Source organism: Bos javanicus, chromosome 19 (genome assembly GCF_032452875.1).
Source record: "Bos javanicus breed banteng chromosome 19, ARS-OSU_banteng_1.0, whole genome shotgun sequence".
Classification (NCBI taxonomy): domain Eukaryota; kingdom Metazoa; phylum Chordata; class Mammalia; order Artiodactyla; family Bovidae; genus Bos; species Bos javanicus.
This window is the reverse complement of record NC_083886.1, coordinates 35,370,531-35,394,964: the sequence shown is the minus strand read 5'-3', so window position 1 is coordinate 35,394,964 and position 24,434 is coordinate 35,370,531. Positions and strand designations below refer to the sequence as shown.

The 24,434-nt window shown below is 46.4% G+C and overlaps 1 protein-coding gene and 1 long non-coding RNA gene across 2 annotated transcripts in view; both read left to right on the top strand.

Annotated features, from left to right (window-relative positions):
* SLC47A1 (solute carrier family 47 member 1) overlaps positions 1-2,528 on the top strand; it is a 32,387-nt gene extending 29,859 nt beyond the window's left edge. Inside the window, exon 17 of the mRNA XM_061391166.1 lies at positions 35-2,528. Within this exon, the coding sequence (XP_061247150.1) occupies positions 35-261 (227 nt within the window). The 3' untranslated portion in view covers positions 262-2,528. The remainder of the gene's footprint in view (positions 1-34) is intronic.
* Positions 2,529-3,743: 1,215 nt separating this feature from the next.
* Positions 3,744-23,629, top strand: LOC133232147 (uncharacterized). The gene is made up of 3 exons (XR_009731321.1): positions 3,744-4,000; positions 21,792-21,877; positions 23,043-23,629. It is a non-coding gene; the product is annotated as an uncharacterized LOC133232147 (long non-coding RNA).
* Positions 23,630-24,434: the final 805 nt, after the last annotated feature.

Genomic DNA, 24,434 nt, shown 5'->3' with positions numbered 1-24,434 from the left:
CCTTTTAAGGTGCTGAGTTCATTTTCCCCTCCAGTGGGCCCTGAAAACCGTGGAGGAATGTTGATAAGAGATGTTGGACAGAAAGAGGAGACTCAGTCGGATCAGCAGATGCGCCAAGAAGAGTGTCTCGAAGTCCATCCCAGGGCCGCATGGAGGTTGTCCGGGAGACAGCTGGTGCTGCGGCGGGGGCTCCTGCTCCTGGCGGTCCTTGTCATCTTACTGGTGGGGATTTTAGTGAAAGTCTATGTCAGAGTTCCGTGATATGGCAAGAGAGAGAGAAAGTCAGGCCAAGGGATGCTTCTGAGCTTAAACGAACAGAAATTCATTGGCCCAAATGTTACTAAGCTGTGCTCATGGATGTCAAGAACTGAGTTCCAAGATACATTTCTGATGAAGAAAACGAACGAAGGTAAAAAGTATGTGCAAGTCCAAGACAACATTTGGGAGATTACATCCACCATCCTTTCCACCAAGGACCACTGTGTACTGGCTGCATCATGTAGGGCTTTGATGTTTCTTCTGCTTACTGTTTTTTAAGCCACAAACCCATATACTGAGCACTTACTATTTGAATTATTTAAAATATATTTTACAATATGTCTTCCTCATGCCTTAGATTATTATTCAGCAGAAAACGATATTTGTTAATATTCCTTTGGATTCCAGATCTCAGGTACCGAGGGTGGTGGATGTGCTTAAGAAACTTCTAGGGGAGAAGACAGATTACCAAGAAGAAAGGAGTCAGGTGGCATCAGTTAGCTTGCCTCGTATTCAGGGCCTGTCTGATCATTGGTTTAGACCAATATGTTGTGGCGGGGGTGGGGGAAGGAGGCAGGGAGGGAAATGAAGGACCTGTACTGTGTTTTTTAATTTATTTATTAGCTGTGCTGGGTCTTCGTTGCTGCTCAGGCTTAGCTGCAGTGAACGGGGGCTACTCTAGTTGCGGGGCTACTCTCATTGCGGCAGTTTCTCTTGTTGTGGAGCACTGGCTCTAGGGCACACAGACTTCAGTAGTTGAGGTACTTGGGGTTAGTTGCCCCAAGGCATGTGGAGTCCTCTCAGACCAGGGATTGAACCCGTGTCCCCTGCATTGGCAGGTAGGTTCTTAACCACTGGACCACCAGGGTAGTCCCAGCACTTGGTTTTTCTAAAATGGTGGACAATCGACAGAAATACAGGGTTCAAAGAGCTAATTCAGGCAAACTGGAGGGAGAAATCAGGCCTTTTCCTATGTTGACAGAAAGAAGGGCTGAAAAAGCTGAAAAGCAGCAAAAATGAAGAGTGTTCAGGAGAGGGGAAGGTTACATCCCAGGAGGGCTTCCTTTGTGGCTCAGACAGTAAAGACTCTGTCCGAAATGCAGGAGACCTGGGTTTGATTCCTTGGAGAAGGAAATGGCAATCCCACTCCAGTATTCTTGCCTAAAGAATTCCATGGACGGAGGAGCGTGGCAGGCTACAGCCCATGGGGTCTCAAAGAGTTTGACAGGACTACGTGACTACACTACATCTTGGACAGGCCCTATTCATCTTGTTTGGGTGGTTCTCATCTTAGAAAAGGCACAGGCTTTTATTGGCTGGCTTCCCTTGTAGCTCAGTCGGTAAAGAATCTGCCTGCAGTGCAGGAAACCTGGGTTCGATCCCTGGGTCGGGAAGACTGTCTGGAGAAGGAAATGGCAACCCACTCCAGTACTCTTGCCTGGAAAATCTCATGGACAGAAGAGTCTGGTGGGCTGCAGTCCATGGGGTAGCAAAGAGTCAGGGAAGACTGGGCAACTAACACTTACTTGCATATATCCAGAAGATTCCGGGTGGACCCATCTCAAAAAGATGAGATTCTAATGAACATGCCCTTCTCCTTAACTTTGGGGATCGTTGGGAAAGTCTTGGAGTCATGAAAACCCCATTACTCCTAACTCTTAGTGGGCAGGAGGACAGACAGAGGCCTTGGATTAAGGGGTGAAGCTTGGATGCAGCCTGGGGTTGGGGTGGGGGAAGGTGTGCTGTCAGCCAAGCGAGCATCAGGACCTACTAAGTTCGCTGCCTGCGGGGTGGGGACCAACAACCAGACCTGGCCTTTGCTGGGAAAGACCAGGTAACCAGGAAAGGAGAAAAGTGAGCGCCTCTTGAGTGAAGACACCGCGGGGCAGGTTTTCGGTGTGTGTTGGTGTGGGGTGGAGGAGTTCTCTTATTAAGGCCCTCATTCCTCTTGGGTCAGTAAGTGGAAGGCCATCTTCCAGACGAAGGCTGCACCCAAGGGGGCCCTCGCGATGGGGCCCCAGCGATGTCCCCGTCCCGGTTTGTCGTGCCCTCCCCACCCCGCACCCTAGCCGCCGAGGTTTCTCACGGGCGCCAAGTCCAACGATCTGCAAACTGCTGGCACCTGGGGAGGGCAAGCCCAGGAGAAAATGCTTTGACTCGGTGCGGGGCGGGCGAATGCTGACTCCAGGCCTCCCCTCTTCCAGTACTTTTCCCACGCGCCCCCACGAAGGCCACCCCTCCACCAAGCCCAGGGGGTCACGGAACTGCGAGGGGTCCCCCCGCCCCAGTCGGCAGCGGCGGGGCGGGGGGTGGCGGCGGGAAGTGGAGCCCCCTCCTCACCCGACCCCCTGCCCCGCCCCGCCTCCCACGTGCTCCCTGGGCTAACGAAGGCGCCTGAGCTCAGGCTCCTCTGGCGCCAGCATGGTCACCCCTGCCCCCTCTGCCACCCAGACCCCTGCGGCCCCCCGCTGGCGCGAACACCTACAGGCTCTGCAAGGACCTCTGCCGCCCGACTTGGGGTCCAGACGGCGGGGCTGGCGGCGCTCCGGGCCGGTGGTGAGTGTGCAGCCCGCCCCCACCCCCGCGGTTCCCCTCTTCGCGCTCACCCTGTGTCCCCCGCTGTCCCTTATTCCGCGGTCACACGTGGTCCTTCGTCCCATGGCCCCTCCCCGCGGACACCCCTTGTCCCCCGCGGCACCCCCATGTCCTCCCGCCCCCGTTGTCCGGCCCGTGGACAGTGTCCGGCTCCGTCTGGGCCCGGGGGTCGGTGTAACGCGCTGCCTCCGCCCTCGCCCACCAGTTCCCCGAGCCGCACAGCGAGTGCAGTGTTCTGCGGATACCTGGGCAAGGTCGAGCTGTCTCGGTAGGTTTTTACATTCCTTTCATTAGGACTGAGAAGAAGGAAAAACCTGGAATTTAAATGGTCTTGTCTGGCACTTGCACCTTTATGGGGTCAGAGCTTGCCCCAAGGGTTCCCTTATCCTATGGGGTTCCTACCTACATAGGAAAGGTGTTTTCCTTACTCTCAAACCAGCCCCAGGGGAAGGTGAAAGTGAAGTCGCTCAGTCGTGTCCCACTCTTTGTGACCCCAGGGACTGTAGCCCACCAGGCTCCTCAGTCCATGGAATTTTCCAGGCAAGAGTCCTGGAGTGGGTTGCCAAGAGGCCCCACCTCTAATTACGCAAGAAATTTGTAGCCATGAGACAACTCTGCAGGTAGAACATGAAGAACTACATTTCCCCCTTTATTATGAAGTTAAACTAGGTAACTTATCTACATCTAGACTGGCTGCCATTAGTTAGAATTAGTTTACTCAGTTCAGTCACTCAGTCGTGTGGGACTCTTTGAGACCCCATGAACCACAGCATGCCAGGCCTCCCTGTCCATCACCAACTCCCAGAGTTTACCCAAACTCATGTGCATTGAGTCGGTGAAGCCATCCAACCATCTCATCCTCTGTTGTCCCTATTTCAGCCTCATAGTAAAGTGTCTCCCATCCACCATGGATTGAAATTATACCTTCTTTGAAGACCTGCATTTTGGAGAATTCCCTAATGGTCCAGTGATTAGGACTCTGCCCTTTCACTACAGAAGCATGGGTTCAATCCCTGGTTGGGGAACTAAAATCTCACAAGCTAAGTGGCATGGCCAAAACCAAGAAACCACCATGACATCCCTGCTTTTTTATTGGTGAAGTCGTGGACAGCTGCCTGTCTCCTGCATTTCATCAAGGCCTTCAAAGGTGAGAAACTCCTGCTGGTGATGGCAGGTGGTCTTTCCCAGTCTCAGAAAATGTCCCTTCTGTCCCCACCTAGATGGATGTACAGCCCTAAATCATGACAACCTTGGCACATGGACTCAGACGTCTTCTTTTCACGTCTGTTATTGTGAACCCATTTGGTGGGCTGCCTTTTCATTTTTTGATGGTTTCCTTTGGTGTGCAGAAGCTTTTAGTTTTATGGAGTCTCGGTTACTTTTACTTGGTGCCTTTGATTTTGATGTCAGATCCCAAAAAACTTACTGCCCAAGTTTTCTTCCAGTTTTATGGCTTCAGCTCTTTCACCCATTTTAAGTTGATTGTGTGTGTGGTGTGACATAGGGGTCCAGTTTCATTCTTTTGCACGTGGACTCCCCTTTCCCAGTGTCCATTTTTGGACAGTCCATCCAGTGCACCATCCTATACTTTTCCTCATTGATGATCTCTGGGTGGCCTCTTCTATGTTCACTGACACCCTCAGGACCCGAGTGCCTGTCTCCTTGGCTGTGTTGGTTCACCTCTCTCCATTTCACCGGCTTCCAGAACCCCCGAATCCAGTTTGGGTCCCCCACCCTGCACATTCCCAGCCCTCCACTTGCACCCACAGTAGAAGCTTTGAACTTTACATCTCCACTCACCTCCTTTTATCCCTGGAGCCCTGTCTAGTCCTCATACCTGTGTCTCCTGGCCTCTGCCCTCGTGGGGTCTTCTGTGCCCTGATCCCTTCACCCTTCTTTCCTCTGCAGCCCCCTGCTTGGTCCCCTCCCAGAACCCAGGGCCAGTCATTGCCTGACCACCCCTCCTTCCTCTTCCTTAAGAACTGCCACCTGGACCATCGCTCTCCTCTTTGAGACCAGCCTGCCACCTGGGCACAGAACTGTCCTCTCTCCTCCAGCCCCTTCCCTTTAACTAGTCCTGCTGAATTATGATAAAGGTATCCAGGTCTCATTTTCTGTAAAAACTTGTCTCTTGTCCACTCCTCTCTAGCCTCTGTCCTCTTACATCCCTTGCCAGAGAGTCTACACTACATCTCAGTAATGCAATAAATACAAACCTAAAATTATACAGATAGGCCTGAGAAGAGCATGTGGGAAGCAGGTATGTTGCAAAGGCAGGCGTTTCTGTGGACACAGTCTCAGATAAGGGGTTTCTATATGAGTGGCAAGATAGCGAATTGCTAGGGAGAAAGGCTCATTTTGAGAAAACTATTTATGAAAGCCAGACACAGTTAACATTTTTTATTTTTTTACCTTGTGAGAAAATTCTGAATATATTATGACAGGATTCACAAGAGTATTTGGTTTTAAGAGAACATTTCTATATACCCACCTTGTTCCACAAAGCATTTGAGCTGGTTTATAAAAATACTTCCAGGATAAAAATAATTTATATGGCCATTGGTAGGGACTCTAAAATGACAAAGGATTTGGTCCCTAGCTTGTTCCTTAACGTTTTGACAGGTATGGTGTTAACTGATTAAAGGAGATATGAATAAAGATTGCTAGCTAGTAAACAGCTGGTGAAGACTTGTCTTCACAAGGAAGGTTTCATTGCAGAAAATAGCTTTTAAGTGGAAGTTTAAGGAGAGCAGGACAGTTGGCATGCTTGGAGCCATAGATTTGTCTGTACAGAATTGCTGTGAGCGCCACCTACTGGTGGTCACTACAGACTAGTTTAAAACATGAATTTCTAGATTCAGGATGAATGTTTTGCTCAGTTTTTTATACAGTTGCTTTCTGAATATGAACTGACTGAAAAGATTTATAAAACAAACTGGTGCTTGACCTTAAACCCCATTTTTAAAATTGCCTAGCTGTTGAAATGGAATCTTGTTGAAACTTGGCCCCAGGAATTCTTGTGTGGTTTCAGAATATGAGAGGCAGTATGATTTCTGAAAAAATGATTCTTAATCCTATTCCCAGAATAGGCAGTATAGTTGAGTTTTGGCCAGATTAACTATGCTTCAGGGGTTTTTTCAAGAGCATGAGCAATTCATGTGGTTGGGTTCTGGTCTGCCCAAAAGCAGATTGCATATACTAAAGAGCTTGATTATTAGTAATTTGCAGAATGGGGTATATAAATACCAGGACAGGACTATAGATATTTTTATTAAAATGTATTTACCTTGGTTACCTTTTGTTAGGTTGAGCACTGAGCTCCTGCCAAAAACAGGCTGTTTCTGGCTCTATATACAATTATTGAAATGGGCAGCTCTAGAAAAGGGATGAAAACTTGTGTGTCAAGATGTCCCTTTATGTTTTCTGTTGATAGGTGTTAGATGTCCTTGTGAAATGCGCAAGATGATGTATAGTCACTTGGGAATTATTAAAGGTATATTAGTTATTCCCTTGTATCTTAAAAGGAATGAGCAGCATGAGTTCTCAATCTTGTGATGAGAAGAGCAAGCTCTTCCATATGAGAAGGTGGAATGAAATGTATCTTCCTTTATTTGCAACGTTCCTGAAACTTTTCCTGATCTGGTTTTGGTTTTCATGACTTCTGTCCTTTTTTCTTCCAAACTTAGAGGTTCTCTCACCCAGGTGGCATCAGAGTCCTCTGTTTGCAGGCCTCTGGGAACTTCCTAGACTAGTTAAAATCACAATTGAAGTTGCATTGCTTGCTCAGGTGATAGTGATTTAGAAAAAACTTTGGAAACTGCCACATGGCTTCTGAGAGGTCATTGACCTCTGATCCAATGGAAAACTTGGAAAGGATCATATGGGTTTCTTTTCTAAACAGGTTATGCTACATAGTCCTGCTGTTAATAGAAATGAGTGAGATTAGTGAGTTTGTCATATACCTTGGACAACCTTCAGCAGGTCCATGGATCACCAAGCCTTGAGTGCTCAGTGACAACAAAGAGCATGTTAATATTTCAAGTAAGCAATAATAGAAAAGTTAGCGGAATATTTTAAAGTTCTTACAACTTATCATTAAAATTTCCCCTGTAAAAAGCATTTTGCAAGTTTTGATAAAGTTTACCAAAAAACAGTTTATTTACCACAATCATGGTATAGAATATTTCCGTCACTTTTCCCCTTCCCAAATTCCCCACGTCCCTGTATGGTCAATCACTCTTCTCTACCTCTTATTCTTGGTAACTACTGACCTATATTCTTTCCCCGTTTTGATTTTTAGCAGTGTCACATACCTGAATTGATAACCATATGTAGCCTTTGAATCTGGTTTCTTTACTTAGCATGATGCCTTTGAGATGATCTGTTTTGCATGTATCAGTAATCTGTTCCTTTTTAATAACTATAAGCTTGTTTACAGCTGAGGGACATTGGTTGTTTTGGATAATTACAAATAAACCACTAAACATTCACACACACACACAAAAACTTCCAAAAAAGGTTCACGTGTGACTTTTTATTCAATATAAAACTCTCTGAGAGATTGACATGCTTCATCTTTCTCTCTTCCTGGAAGGCAGAGGTGTCTCGGAGCTTTTGCCCTGACACTGTGAACCTCCCACCCACCGCATTGGGAGTGTGGCGTCTTAGCCACTGGGCTACCAGGGAAGTCTTGAAGTGTGAACTTTAAAATGGTTATGATGTTAAAACAATACACCACATAGTCACGACTGGAGTAAGAAGCGGAGAAATGGCTAACATGGTGAGTTTCACATTACATGTATTTTGCCACAATAAATACAAATGAGAAGTAGTAGAACTGGAATATGTGAAAGATGGAGACCTGTTTTACATATACTAGGAATTCCACAGGGAGAGGCTCTACTGGTGGGGATGCAGAATTCAGGCACTGATGAGACCAGAAGAAGACTGAAGTGATAGTAATGATATTATATTCAGCAATAATAACACTGTATTAGTGATTCTAACCTGTGCAATTAGGCAAGAAAAGGAAAATGTGTTGATTTAGAAACTGAATGGCTGACATGGCTTTCCTGTCCTGTTTGTGGATTTTTCTCCAGCGGACCTCTCCACTACATAGGAAGGCTCAGTGGGCAGCTCAGTACAGAGGTGGGCTTGGTCCCATGACATCTTTACTTTAGGGTTTAGGTGGGGGGCAGGGTGGCAGAGAGCAGCAGCCCTGCCCTCCCCCTCCAGCTCACCCCACCTCCTATCCCCCGAGAAGAGAAGGGCTTAGCTCTGAGGTGCTCACAGAACCAGAGAGCTCTGGCACTTTGCTTTTGTTTGCCCAGTCTCTGTGCAGTGACCTCAAGGGAGGGGTGGTCAGCAGTGAGGTCTGGCTGAACTGCCTGTGACCCAGAAGTGAGTCCCCAGCACCACCTACCACTGCCTCCTGGGGCTCCCCTGGGAAGGACTGGTGGGACCTAGCCTTCTTTTCTGTGGTCCTTCCCTCTTGCTAAAGCTTGGCTGCTCACTTATGTTCAGTGTTGTTAATGGATTTCGTTTCTGTTAAGTACCTTTACTGACATTTTTGTGGCATTTTGGGAAGGAAGGGGGATAAGCATGTGAGCTGGCCGTTCATCATGAGCTGAAGCCAATACATATACTTTGGACCCACAAGTCTTGTAAATTTCTATATAATGAGGTCCATTGTTTCTCAGATTCTTAACGATTTTTAATACATATGTTTTTATCAACTTCACTTGAGTTGGCTCTCCAATAGCAACAAATTAGACGGTTCTTTGGAGGATGCTGCTTCTAGTAGGAACAAGAAGTTAAAGCTGACATGTAAATTATTACAAGCAGACATGAGATTCAGTTCAGTCACTCAGTCGTGTCCGACTCTTTGCAACCCCATGGACTGCAGCACGCCAGGCCTCCCTGTCCATCACCAACTCCTGGAGTTTATTCAGACTCATGTCCATTGAGTCAGTGATGCCATCCCACCATCTCATCCTCTGTCGTCCCCTTCTTCTCCTGCCTTCAATCTTTTCCAGCATCAGGGTCTTTTCCAGTGAGTCAGTTCTTTGCATCAGATGGCCAAAGTATTAGAGTTTCAGCTTCAGCATCAGTCCTTCCAATGAATATTCAGGACTGATTTCCTTTAGGATGGACTGGTTGGATCTCCTTGCAGTCCAAGGGACTCTCAAAAGTCTTCTCCAACATCACAGTTCACAAGCATCAATTCTTTGGCGCTCAGCTTTCTTTCCAACCCTCAAATCCATACATGGCTACTGGAAAAACCATAGCTTTGACTAGATGGACCTTTGTTGGCAAAGTAGTGTCTCTGCTTTTAAATAAGCTGTCTAGGTTGGTCATAGCTTTTCTTCCAAGGAGTAAGCATCTTTTAATTTCATGGCTGCAGTCACCATCTGCAGGGATTTTGGAGCCCAAGAAAATAAAGTCTCTGTTTCCACTGTTTCCCCATCTATTTGCCATGAAGTGATGGGACCAGATGCCATGATCTTAGTTTTCTGAATGTTGAGTTTTAAGCCAACTTTTCACTCTCCTCTTTAACTTTCAACAAAAGGCTCTTTAGTTCTTCTTCACTTTTCTGCCATAAGGGTGGTACCATCTGCATATCTGAGGTTATTGATATTTCTCCCAGCAATCTAGATCCAGCCTGTGCTTCATCCAGTCCAGCATTTCTCATGATGTACTCTGCATATCAGTTAAATAAGCAGGGTGACAATATACAGCCTTGATGTACTCCTTTCCAATTTGGAACCAGTCTGTTGTTTCATGTCCAGTTCTAACTGTTGCTTCTTGACCTTCATACAGGTTTCTGAGGAGGCAGGTAAAGTAGTCTGGTATTCCCATCTCTTGAAGAATTTCCCAGTTTGTTGTGATCCAGTCAAAGACTCTGGCATAGTCAGTAAAGCAGATGTTTTTCTGGAACTCTCTTGCTTTTTCAACAATCCAACAGATATTGGCAATTTGATCTCTGGCTCCTCTGCCTTTTCTAAATCCAGCTTGAATATCTGGAAGTTCATGGTTCACATACTGTTGAAGCCTGGCCTGGAGAATTTTGAGCATTACTTTGCTAGCATGTGAGATGAGTGCAGTTGTGTGGTAGTTTGAACATTCTTTGGCATTGCCTTTCTTTGGGGTTGGAATGAAAACTGACCTTTTCCAGTCCTGTGGCCACTGCTGAGTTTTCCAAATTTGCTGGCATATTGAGTGCAGCACTTTCACAGCATCATCTTTTCGGATTTGAAATGGCTCAACTGGAATTCCATCACCTCCACTAGCTTTGTTTGCAGTCATGCTTCCTAAGGCCCACTTGACTTCGCATTCCAGGATGTCTGGCTCTAAGTGAGTGATCACATCCTCGTGATTATCTGGGTTGTGAAGATCTTTTTTGTATAGTTTTTCTGTGTATTCTTGCCATCTCTTAATATTTTCTGCTTCTGTTAGGTCCATACCATTTTTGTTCTTTATCGTGCCCATCTTTGCATGAAAAATTCCCTTGGTATCTCTAATTTTCTTGAAGAGATCTCTAGTCTCTCATTCTATTGTTTTCCTCTTATTTCTTTGCATTGATCACTGAGGAAGGCTTTCTTTTCTCTCCTTGTTATTCTTTGGAACTCTGCATTCAAATGGGTGTATCTTTCCTTCTCTCTTTTGCCTTTCACTTCTCTTCTTTTCACAGCTGTTTGTAAGTCCTCCTCAGATGACCATTTTGCCTTTTTGCATTTGTTTTTCTTGGGGAATGTCTTGATCACTGCCTCCTGTACAATGTCACAAACCTCCATCCATAGTTCTTCAGGCACTCTGTCTATCAGATCTAACCCCTTGAATATATTTGTGACTTCCACTGTATAGTCATAAGGGGTTTGATTTAGGTCATACCAGAATGGTCCAGTGGTTTCCCCTACTTTCTTCAATTTCAGTCTGAATTTGACAATAAGGAGTTCATGATCTGAGCCACATTCAGCTCCCGGTCTTGTTTTTGCTGACTGTATAGAGCTTCTCCATCTTTGGCTGCAAAGAATATAATGAGTATGATTTTGGTACTGACCATCTGATGATGTCCATGTGTAGAGTCTTCTCTTGTGTTGTTGGAAGAAGGTGTTTGTTATGACCAGTGTGTTCTCTTGGCAAAACTCTGACATGAGATTAAAGCCAGTTTATTCTACCATCCATGTTTCACTAACAGCCCCTGAGGGCAGCAACCATATCACAGGAATGACAACAGAGATAATCCTGCAGGTTGAGTAATGGACTATTTAAAAAGCAGGCAAGCTTAGAGCTTCAGATTTCTATAACCAATTAAAAATTTTGGCATCTGAAGGGCCATACTTCAGTTTAGTGGGTAATTAGACACAAGGAATGCTGGACACATAATGTGTGATGGGGTCAGATTTCATCAGCTTTTGCGATGTTCCTAGAGTGCCAGGTTTGTTCTGAGTGCTTGTTTCACATGGGTCATTTTTTAAAAGGCTTTACTTCTTTTTCTGAAGCTCCAATACTGTGGGCCACGTGATATGAAGAACTGACTCACTGGCAAAGACCCTGATCCTGGGGAAGATTGAAGGCAGGAGAAGGGGACAACAAAGGATGAGATGGTTGGATGGCATTACTGACTTGATGGACTTGAGTTTGAGTAAGCTCCAGGAGTTGCTGATGGACAGGGAAGCCTGGCGTGCTGCAGTCCATGGGGTTGCAAAGAGTCAGACATGACTGAGTGACTGGACTGAACCTCTTTTTAAAAAAATTATTTTTGGCTGTGCTAGGTCTTTGTTGCTGCACACAGACTTTTTCCACCTACAGTGAGCAGGGCCTGTTCTCTAGCTGTGGTCCCTGGGCTTCTCCTTGTAGCGGCTCTTTTCCTGCAGAGCACAGCCTCTGCAGCGTGTGGGCTTAGCATCTGTAGCACTTAGTTGCCCCACAGCATGTGGAATCTTGCCAGACCAGGGATCAAACCTGTGTTCCCTGCATTGGCAGGCAGATTCTTAACCACTGGACTTGAGGGAACTCCTGGTTCATTTAATTTTTACATATTATTTCTATATTTACAGTTCACTAAATCTTGTAGAATGTAGCAAGGTTGAATGGACTTTTCAGAGTCTGTGTTTAGCTAATAAGGGAGGTGCTTTGCCCTCATACCCAGCATCTTTAAGAGGTTCCTATTCTGCTGCCCGTTTTTTTTTTTTTTAAATTATTTTTTGGCTGTGGTAGGTCTTGCTGTATGAGGGCATTCTCTAGTTGCAGCGAGCAAGGGCTACCCTTTGTTGAATGCTCGGGCTTCTCACTGCTATGGCTTCTCTTGTTGCAGAGCACAGGCTGTAGGTGCACGGGCTTCGTAGTTGCAGCACAGGGGCTCAATTGCTGTGGTGCAGGGGCTTAGTTGCTCCACAGCAGGTGGGATCTTCCTGGACCAGAGATCAAACCAGTGTCCCTTGCACTGCAAGGTGGATTCCACCACTGGACCACCAGGGAAGCCCCTACGTGGCTGCCTTTGACGGGGGAGTGGTCTGGGCACTGCCTGTTACCTGCCTGTAACAGCCAGTGAGGAAAAACCGCTTGTTTACATCACACAGCAAGGACACACTGGACCAGGTCTGGATCCCAGACCTCTGACTCCACCTCGGGTTTCCATGCAGGGGGACCCTAGTGCGCTGGTATTCTGACTTTCAGACCTGACTTCTCGTGACTTGTGGTTGTTCGTTCCCAGGTGCCCCCTGGCCTCAGTGTGGCGGCCAGTGTCCAGGTGGGCAATGCCCTGGGGGTGGGAAACAAAGTGCAGGAGCGACACTCCTGCGTCACCACCCTCCCGTGCATGGTAAGTGTGATGCGGCTCGAGGCTGCCTTCTGAGTTTTATCTGAGTTCAATTTGTGTATCACGAGTTCTCCAGGAATTGGCTTACATATGTAAACTCAACTGAAATTTTATTCATGTTGTCTCCAGTTTACTCAGTTAAATAAAACTCCTGATTATGATTTTCTGTTATCAGGTGCCAACTAAATACTGTTCTCCTGGGCCCTAAAGGGAATCATTGCAAAGGCAGTTGTGACCATGTGCAGGCTCCTTTCTGATGAGCATGTGTGCCCAGCCCTCCAGGTCCCTGCACTTCGACCCCTGGGCAGTCTGAATGTTCTGGAGTCTGAGCAATTAGAGAAGATGTCATCTTACTGAGCATCTTTTCTATGAGAAAAAGGAGTCAGAATCACTTCAGTGATTTTAGGTGATTTAAAGGTTACTTTAGCTGCCTTTTCCTGGACAGTCAGAAGAAACACTTAGATTTCTTAAGTCATTGACAGAGGTGTCCCGTGAGAAGTCAGTACTAGGATTACTTTTACTTCCTGTTGGTTCTTCAGTATCTTCCAGGTGTCTGTGCCCTTGTAATGGGATCTTACTTGCTGCTTTAAAGGATGTGGTTGCCTCTGCATTTACAAGGACAGGTATGTACATCTTCTGGATGTACATACATCTTCTACAGTGTAGATTTTATGCCTGCTTTCTTCACTGTACTTTTCTCACTCTGAGAGGTGAGTGGCATTTCACTTTACAGGAAAATCTGTAGTGCAGCCAGGACTGAGAACCAGAGCTAAACTTGGAACAGGTTTGAATGAAGGAAGCCTGAGGAAACCCCCTCCATCCCTCCAATCAATCATTTATCAAACCAAAGTGGAGTTTCTCTTGTGCTCAGAGTGTGGAAAAACCTCACCCCCAGACAGGCAGTTTCCTGTCCAGGGCACGCTGTGACAGCAAGCCCTCCTGAATCACCTGGGCGGTGTTTGCGCAGACCACTGACTCAATCTTAGGTTGAATTTCACGACATTTTCTGTGATGATGTGTTTGCATAGTTATTTAGATAGTTACTAATAAGTGTCCTGAATAAACCAAATCTTGATGAAAACACCTCAATAATTTTCACAGTTGCCCCAGATTATGCTTTTGAAGAAATCTGGCTTTACTGCTGTAAAGTGTGCTCATCTCGTGTCACTGATTTTAGACCAGAGCTTAAAACTTAGAATCTCAGGACTAAGGAGGTGGTCAGCTGGAGGAGCAGAAACTAGATTTACCCTCCTAAGCAGCTAAAAATCTAGACAAAATCTATTTTGTAAAAAATGGCTCTCAGACTCTGGACCACAGGCGGCACACGTGGATCTAAGGGGCAGCAGGGAGGGGAGCCTGTGGCTGCCTGGCTTACCACAGGGGAGTGGTTTCCAGGACAAAGTGCAGACGGGGGAATGTGCTTGGGCTGAGGAAATGGAGCTGGGAGTTGGGGAAGCTGTGTGATTTTGGGCCTCCACCATCTTGAGTTCATACAGACCTGGAGGCAGTGCTCGCAGCTCCACTTAGAGCAGGACTGTGTCCACTGTGCCTCGTCCTACCTGATGGACTTTGGCTGAACTATTACCGTGTCTGTTTGTTTTGGCTGTGCTGTCTTGGTTGATGCGCGCCAGGGGCTTGCTCTAGTTGTGGTGTGTGGGCCGGCTTCTCACTGCGGTGCTTGTCTTGGAGAGCAGCCCCTGGGGCCCTCAGGCTTCAGCAGTAGCAGCACATGGCCTTAGTTGTCCCAAGGCATGTGCCATCACCCTGGACCAGGGATTGAACCCGTGTCCCCTGCATCGCAAGGCGGATTCTTAACCACTTGACTGGGAGGGAAGCCCAGTGAGGTTTTATGATGCCCTCATTTTCTCAAATAGGAAAGAAGTGTTTGGCCTGGGTGGACTGGCCACTCTGCCAGGTAACCACGACTGCACAGAGCCATGGGTTTCCGGTCACAACTACTTTCTTTTCCTCCAACAGGGACATTATTTCCCTAGTGAGCCAGGTAATGCTGATCTTTGCTGCTTTTCATCTATTTGATGCACTTGCTCTGAGTACTGGTGGTTTTACTGTCTGCCACACTAGCACACTTTGTGTTTCTGGTTTTTAATTAAATGCCTATGATTTAATTTTCAAAAAGAGGGAGCTCTAGCTTCACATGGTTGGAGCCACTGGAGGGACAGGTGGGTGATGTGATGTGTGGCATCTGGGGTAGGAGAGTCCCGGGCTAGCCGGCCTCCCCTACTGTGTCTGGGCCTGGACACTCTGTAACTCTGGCCATGTGGTGACACCTCCAAGGCAGGCCGTGCTACCTTGGAGTCAGTCCTGACAATGAGAAGATCTCCCGCCTGATCTTCTGTAGGCTTAGGGGTATTTGAAGACCCTTCTCCTGAACCCTAGAGTCATCCTGTGAAGCTTATTCCTGGTTTACCAATGGGTCCTCCTGACATGATTTCTGGGTCCACTTGCCATCTTTCTGCTGTGTCTCAGTCACTCTGGAGACCTGGTGCCCGTGACTGGACACTGGCTATGGCAAGAATGTGACAGAGTGAGATAGTCATCATCCCACTGGCTGTGGGCGTTCTAGAAGCCCAACTGCATTAATATTTTCCAGCTATGATATCAGACTAGTTTTTGCTGAGAGTTCCATCCATGAAACCTCTACATTTTTTAAACACTTATGAACTATTCTTATGTTTTTTTAAATTGGTCAATTGATAGGTTATTCTTTGACCAAACCATGAGGTTCATGGGATCTTAGTTCTCTGACCAGGAATTGAACCTTGGCTGTTGGTCGTGAAAGTGCAGAGTCCTAACCACTAGACTGTCAGGGAGTTCCCTTTAGGAACTATATAGAGATTTAAATGCTGTTATCTGGCGGACTTCTGATGAAAGCTGCTGTAGTTGTTGATAATGTACCTTTAGAAGCACATGTTCTCCTTTGTCTCTAAGGCGGGGCCCTGTTTTGAGATAGGATGTGTGACTGTACTCAGAGCGTGAAGTGCCAGGTGGTGTTCTGACTTGACCTGGTGACACATGAATGATTGCAACATCAGCTGTTTTCCTTCCCTTTGGGGCACCTCTGGTGGAGTCCTGAGAGGAGCAGGGTGCTTTCCTGAGTGCCACTAGTTACTATGTGTGTGGTTCTCTCCCTGGAACATCTCTGATGTCTGCTGCTAATCGTGGGATGACAGGTATGCGTCCGAGTCCAAGGTGACTTGCCTCGGATCCTGCTTGTCACGTTAAGGTAAACTGAGATACAAAGCAGTTATCTGCAAAGTGACCCGTGTGGAATAGGAAAAATTATTTCCTCCCTAAATATTTTGCATATAGCATTTACACTTTGTATATTTGGTATACAAGAACAGTTTGTGTATTAAGCACACAAAAACACTAGAAATGTCCACTTCAGGAAAATAAACATGACCCTGCCCTCAGGACGAGACCAGGATCTAGTAAGTAATCACACACTTACTCCATTTGGGTTAAGTGATGTGAACACTGTGAGCACCTGTGATGGGCTGGAGGGAGCTGGCTGGGAACAACTCCCTCAGTCATGACTCAGTAGCTCAGATCTAGGACATGTCTAGAATCACTAGACAAGGTGAGCCCCATTTGTTGGAAAAGATTCTCTGTTGAATGTTCTTGGCACCCTTGTCAAAAATCAGTGGGCCAGAGATGTGAGGGTTTATTTCTGGCCTCTGTTGTGCTCTATTTGTCTCTGTCTGGCTCATGCCAGTACAACACTGGATTACTGTAGCTGTGCAAGTTGCTTCTATGAAAATTTTTATTGAAGTAGAGTTGATTTACAATGCTGTGACTTCTGCTCTACAGCAGAGTGACTCAGTTATACAAACATATACATTCTTTTTCATTTTCTTTTCCATGATGATTTATCCCAGGATATTGGATATAGTCGCCTGTGCTATACAATAGGTCCTTGTTGTTCATCCATCCTGTATGTGATAGTTCGCGTCTGCTAATCCCAAACTCCCAAGGCCCCCACCCCTAGGAACCCCAACTCTCTTCTCTATGTCTCTGTTCCTGTTTTGTAGGAAAGTTCTTTTGTGTCATGGGGCTTCCCTGGTGGCTCAGACGGTAAAGCGTCTGCTTACAGTGCAGGAGACCAGGGTTCGATCCCTGGGTTGGGAAGATCCCCTGGAGAAGGAAAAGGCAACCCATGCCAGTACTCTTGCCTGGAAAATCCCATGGACAGAGGAGCCTGATCGGCTACATTCCATGGGGTCACAGAGTCGGACATGACTGAGCAACTTCACTTTCACTTTTGTCATATTTAAGATTCCTAGGTAGTAAGTTTTGAAATCAGAAAGTGAAGTCTTCCAATCTTCCAAATCTGTTCTCAGTTTTTTGTTGTGGCCATTCGGGGCCCCTTGCAGTTCCATACGAGATCAGCTTTTCCATTTTCCCTGAAAGGCCACTGGAAGCTTTTTTTTTTTTTTTTTTTCGGTTGTGCCGTACAGCTTGTGGGATCTTAGTTCCCCAACCAGGGATTGAACCTGGACCCTTAGCAGTCAAAGTGCCAAGTCCTTCTTACCCATTGGACCTCCAGGTAATTCTAGAATTTTTATCAGGGTTGCACTGAATCTTCAGATGGCTTTGTGGAGAATTTTGAAGTTTTTATTAGGATTGCACTGAATCTGTTGGTTTGCTTTGGAGAGAATACTGCCATGTTAAGTCTTCCAACCCATGAACAGAGACTGTCTTTCCATTTATTTAGGCCTTTCTTACATCAATGTTTTGTAGTTTTCAATGTATATGTCTTTGACTTCCCTGGTTAAACTTATTCCTAGATATTTTATTCTTTTGGATGCTCCTAAAATTTTCTTAATTTCATTTTCAAATTGTTCTTTGCTGGTGTATTAAAACACAGGTGATTTTTGTTGTTGATCTTGTAAGTTTGCTGAATTCATTAATTAGTCCTAGTATTTTTGTGTGTATTAATTCTTCAGGATTTTCTATGTATACAGTCATGTCACATACAAATAGTTTTACTCCTTCTTTACCAATTTCAATGCCCTTTATTTTTTCTAGCCTTATTGTTCTAAAATAGGATTTTAACATTTTTAATTTTCAGTTTCATTTACTTATTTTTAAAAAGTTTTTATTGGAGTGCAGTTGATTTACAATGTTGTGTTGACTTCTGCTGTACAGCAAAGTGAATCAGTTACACACATACATATTCTTTTTTTGCAATAGGTCATTACACAGCAGTACTTTAATTTTTAATTAAAAAATAGGACTTCCCTGGTGGTCCAGTGTAAGACACTGCTTTTCCAATGCAGGGGGTGCCAGTTTGATCCCCAGTCAGGGAACTCAGATTCCCACATGCCATGTGGTGCAGTTAAAAAAAAAAAAAAAAAAAGTACAGCTATAATTTACAGGATGTGAGATAATTTTTCCTGAAGGGCCTTTGCAGAAATACGCTGTTTATGTACATTATGTTGTTTATGAAATTTATGAAGATATCAGATACCATCTCCCGTTTGTGCCATCTGACACCTGGAAAAGCTGGCGCCTGAACAGGTGAAGCAGTTTCTCACAGACAGCAGGTGAGGAGACAAGATTTGAGCCCAGACAGTTGCCCCTAGAGCCGCTCTAGTTACCATGGTGTGCGTGGTCTCCCCGAGGTTTGAGTCCCTCATTCACCCCGCAGACTCACTGACACCTGTGCATGGCGGCCTGGGCAGTGCTGGAACCCAGGGAACACAAAGATAAGCAGGCAGGATCCCCGTCTGCTCTGAGCTCACCCCAGGCTCTTGGTGTTTACTCCTCTGTTCTTTGGCACTTTCCCCACCTTGTGCTCTTAGGGTGCAGGCATTCCCTGAGGGCGGAGATGATCCTCTTGTTGTCCTGTCCCTACTCTCCTCCTTGGAAGGTGTGGGGTTCAGCCTGGTGCCCGGGGCTCTCAGCTCTGGACCCGACTTGGTACCTAAGCTCCTGGCTGCCCAGATGTCCGCAGGCGGTCTCACTGACGTCTTAGTTCAGGCCCCCAGGCGGGAACTCTGCCCAGGTCAGGCTGCCAAGTCTTAGCCAGCTCTGACTGTGAGACCTCACGGCGCTTTCAGAGGCAAGGAGGTGGGAGCTGTAAGGGCTGTGGCGTTTACCTGAGCGTTGGTCGCCTGCGGTAACCACAGCACCCACTCAGGTGCTGTGCATTCCACTCATTAAGGGGGTCTTGCTCGGTACCCAGTTTCCTGTTGGGGGACTGCCGAGGGGAGGTGCTTGAGGCAGATTCTGTTTTCCAGACACTTCATTTCTTCCTTAGGGAAATTCTCCCCTCCTGGGTTTCATCTCAGGATAGCACCAGGAGATCTCTAAGTCCAGCTGCCCGGCGATCCTTGGCCTGGAAGACACCTGTGTTCTTATAAAATGGGCGCCCCGCCCCTCTGACAACCTCAGCTCTTAAAATATTTGACGAGCATTATGGAAATGTTAGGCTCTGCTCAGTGTACTTTTCATCATCTTCCTTTTTCTTGTTTACGCCCAGACATATAATCCTTTTGTTGTCATTGCAGACGGAGGCCTTCCCTTCCATTACATAATCTGAGTGGCGGTTGTTTGTATGTATGAGGCCTGTTAACTACTGTATGTGAATGTAGCTTGTTAAAATCCTGAACTCAAGTAGTTTTCAGTTGACTCCTGGGTATTACAGGCATTGTTGTTTAGTTGCTAAATCCTGTCTGACTCTCTGCGACTCCATGGATTACAGCCTGGCTAGGCTCCTCTGTCCATGGGATTTCCCACTGGAGTGGGTTGCCATTTCCTTTTCCAGGGATCAAAGACCCAAGGATTGAACCTGTGTCTCCTGCATTGACAGGCGGATTCTTACCACTGAGCTGCCAGGGAAGCCCCACTGAGGCAAACAATCATATAATACTTTTATATTCCCCTTATCAAAGGTTATACCACGCATTTCTTTTCTTGCCTAATGCCTGTAGTAGAATAAATTGTTGTGGTGTTAGTAGAAATGCTTGTCTTGTTCAGGACTTTAGTAGAGAAATATCAGAAGCCCTAGTTCTAAGTAGCATGCTGGATTTTGGCCTGACACACACATATACACGGGAAGAACCCCTGGAGGAGAAATGGCAACCCACTCCAGTATTCTTGCCTGGGAAATCCCATGGACAGAGGAGCCTGGCGGGCTATAGTCCATAGGTTGCAAAGAGTTGGACATGACTTAGCAACTAAACAACAACACACATACAGTGTAAACACGTATTAATAAATCCATGTATGCATGTCTTCTTAATGATGCTCAGGAAATATCCATGGAGTCTGCTTTATTGAAAGTTTCCAACAAAAATGGTTGAGCATTTTGTCAAATGTATTACATGTCATGTAAATAGAAATGGTTTTACTCTTTCCTAATTTTTATGCCTCATTTCTCTGGCAAGAATGTCTACAATAGGATTTTAACATTTTTTTCTATATTTTCCTCTAATAGTCCTTTTTTATTTCTTAATTTTTTACTTGTTAGGTGATATATAATGTATGTAGATGATGTATAATATTGTGTTACAGGTGTATAATATAGTAGTTTACAACTTTTAAAGATTATAATAGCTGTAAATGGAACACTAAGTATTTACTATATTCTCTGTGTTGTACAATATATCCTTGTAGCTTATTTTATATGTAATAATTTGTACCTCTTAATCCCCTACTCCTATCTTGCCCCCCCCCCCCCGCCCCGCTTCTCTCCCCACGGGTTAACTACTAGTTTGTTCTATCTGTAAGCCAGTTTCTTTTTTGTTATATTCACTGCCTATATTTTTTAGATTCAACATATAAGTAATATCACATAGTATGTCTTTCTCTGAATGCTCTACTTCACTTAGTGTAATGCCCTCTAAGTCCGTCCACTTTGCTGCAAATGGCAGAATTTCTTCATTTTTTTATCACTGAGGAATATTCTATTATATATATATACACAAACCTTTATTCATCTTTTGATAAATACTTAGGTGCTTCCTTATCTTGGCAGTTGTAAATAATGCTGCTGTGAACACTGGCGTGCATGGATCCTACGGAATTAATGTTTTTGTTTTGTTCAAATACATATCCAGCAGTGGAATTGCAGGATCACTGGGCAATCTTATTTTCAGTTTTTCTGAGGAACCTCTGTACTGCTTTCCACAGTAGCTGCACTCACTCACATTCCCAACAGTGCAGGAGGGCTCCCTTTTCTCCATATCCTCGCCAACACTTAAATTCTTTTTGATGATGGCCATCCTAATAGGTATGGGTGATATCTCATTGTGGTTTTGATTTGCGTTTCCCTGATGGTTAAAGATGTTGAGCCTATTTTCTGTGCCTGTTGGCCATCTGCAGATCGTCTCTGGAAAAATTTCTGTTCATTTCTGCCCATTTTTTGATGTTGAATTGTATGAACTATTTATATATGTTGGATGTTAACCCTGTATCAGTCACATCATTTGTAAATATTGTCTCCCATTCAGTAGGTTTTCCTTTACATTTTGTTGATAATTTCCTTGGCTGTGTGAAAGCTCTTAAGTTTCATTAGACCCCATTTGTTTATTTTTTGCTCTTATTTGTTTTAGGAGCTGGACCAAAAAAATTGCTACACTTTATGTCAAACAGTGGTCAATTCAGTTCTTTGTTTCTAGCACTTCATACACTACCTGACGCAAACAAAGCCAGGAAATATTGGTTAAATCCCCATGTAGAGTAGCCAACAGTTCTGGGCGTGTTTATTGATGGACTGAATGCCATTGACAGGTCAGTGGGAAGCCCGAGTCTGATCCTGTTCTGTAATTATCTAAAACTTTAGGGACGTTATAAGGGCTTCCCTGGTAGCTCAGTTGGTAAAGAATTCCACCAGCAATGCAGGAGACTCCGGTTTGATTCCTGGGTCGGGAAGATCTGCTGGAGAAGGGATAGGCTACCTACTCCAGTATTCTGGCCTGGAGAATTCCATGGACTGTATAGTCCACGGGGTCACAAAGTTGGACATAACTGAGTGACTTTCACTTTTGGGAAGTTATATTAACTGCAGTTTCCATCGTGGATACAGAAGGATGTCGATGGTGGCAGGGAGAAGTGCAGAACAGCTAAATGGGCTGCTCATTCCCACCCGCAGGTCTCTGGTCTGGGCTGATGGTCTTCTAAACCCTCCTCTACCTGGTGTACATCTGGAGCATCGACTGGAACCGTGTGGCAGCGCAGGTACTAGCACAGGGGCCACTGGAGGAGGGGAGTGTGCATGTGTGTGCGTGCTGTGATTCCAGGGCAGGCGAGGACTCTTCCAGGGTGAGGATGGTAAGAAGCCCATGGGCAGCAGGACGCACTGTGACTCGTGAAGAGGCATCGGACGTGAGAGTGAGGGCCAAAGGAAACCTGTGTCCTCTTAATACGGAGCTAACTTCTCCTCTGCTAAGCAGGCACAGCCAGAGAGTTAGCTTAGAAACTAGTGTGTAAGGTCCTCTTGGGAGAACAGTAGTGCTCCCGTTTTTCCTGATCTGCTGTCTAGTTCTAGTGTCTCAAGGATCTTTGGTCCATGGTTTCCTGAGAAGCAGATGCTAAGTGTCTGTGGTCAGGGAGGTCTGTGGGGGCAGAGCCTGTCCTGCAGGTGGAGGACTGGGATCCTGACACTCGGGGTGTCTCTGGGTTGAAGGGTGAGCCCTGCCGACTGTGTCAGGTTCAGGGTGAGATGGTGGGAGGTCGGCTGAGGGGAGAGATGTCACGGATACGGGGACATGAGGAGGAGCCGAGGGGCGCAGACCACCACTGTCCATGCCCTGACCGCCGCCAGGGCCCTCGTGACTGCTCATGGGGACAGGCCATGTGCTCCCTCCCTTTGGTGTGGTCCACGGAGGCAGTGAGTGTAGAGGGCGTTGTTATTTTCGTGAGCTGATGTTGGGGAGGATGACAGTGGTCTCTAGTGTCGTGTTCACTGTCAGGACTGAGCAAGACTGTGCTCGGAGCAGAAACTTATGGCGTAGCTCCCGCAGAAGCATAACCACAGTCTGACCACGGAACCGGCCAGCGTGGCTGTATTTCGTTTACCTCTGACACAGGTTTGAGCCAGGATGTGAGGGGACAGAGGCCATATCCAGTGCCATAGGTGAGGGGGTGTCCTCCAGTATTCTCACTTGTCTTTCCTACCTGGAGCTCAGAGTCGCTGGTGCAGGAGCCCCTGCTGCCTGCCCATGTGGCTCGTCCTGCCCTCTGACCAGGAGATGGGCTCCAGGCCCGCGATGGGGTGTGGCTACTGTGGCCCATGTGTTAACAGCCAGTGACCAACCACCACACGGGCTCATGTCACACCCAGGAACGCCTTCACTCAGACTCCCACCTAAGTAAATATCATCTCCCTGTTCTCCACAAACAGATCTGTCCATCCTGGAGAAAGAAGCACCGGCTGGGCCATCCTGCTGGACCTCATCCGACCCAAGAGCCAGACTGCGCAGCTGATCAGGGCGGCCCCTGCCATGACGTCCTGGCGGGGACCCAGCTGATTGTGTAGGGCAGGGCTGCTGCAGTTTTGGCCGTTGCTATCCTCGCAGTGGGAATTTTAATAAGACTCTTCACCGACCGTGGCTGAAATGGAATCATCCCAGCCCCAAACTACCAGTGAGAACACTATGCCACACGTGCAGCATGGGAGGCGAGCTCTTTGCCTGGACCGTGGCTTCGGCCCCAGACAAGCAGGGAGAGGATGCCAGCTTCATGTTCTTACTCTGAGGATTCACACTATCGTTCTGGACATCAAGAAAAGCGTTACAATTTTATGTGCACTTTTCTCCCAAACGTTAACTCTTACCGTGGTTTTTAAGTCTGCACATTTGGTGTCCTGGCTGGCTGTGTTCCTTATCCCACCTTACATTTAATACCTTCTGTCTTCCAGGAGAGCAGGTCCTCCAACAGTAACTGCTGGCCATGGTGTGTTTGTGGCCCTCTTGTGCGTCCAGCCTCGTGTGTGAGTGTGCATGAAGTCCTGCCTTGGGCAGTGCCATGCAAGCTTTTATAAAATAAACATTTTAAAATATGTGCTCAGACTATTTCTAAGTGCTAACTTGTAGCTTACTGCCTTTTAAGAAATTTGTTAAACTTTTGTATTAATTAAAAGATGACTCTTGTGTTCTGTCCTGCTGCTGAGCTCCCAGGTGCTGGCAGGTATGGCCCCGGCGCCTGCTGGAGGTTTTTAGAGCCTTTAATAGGGAATCTGACCAACCAAACAGAAAGTCCTAAAAATGACTGACACTGGCACTTCCCCAGCATGAAGCCCACTGCTGACCTAGAGAGCACTCCTCCCCGGGGCCACGCACCTGCCCCCCTCACCCCACTGGAGGAGAGAGGCAGGAGAACCCCGATACGTCACCTGCAGGCTGCAGACTATGACGCAGCAGGACAGACAAAGTTCTGAGGTCAAATTCACATAAAAGGAAAGTAACCTTCACGTGTATAATTCAGCGACATTAGCCAGTGCGTCTGTGGTCTTTATTATTATGCCACCCAGTACAGTGTGCAGTATCTCACTGCCACTTTATTACAGTTTCACTGCACGTCACTAATGACATCCCTCAGCTTCTCGCAGGGTTACTGCCTGGCTCTGATGGTTTGGAGACATGTGCCCATTCATCTATGGGCTTGTCTTTCTGCTGTGGGACATACCCTCTGGGTACTGGGCCCCTATCAGATGTATGGTTTGCAGTATTCTCCCCATCTCCCAATTCTGCCAGCTTTCTATGCACTTTCTTGACAGTGTCTACTCTTTGCACAA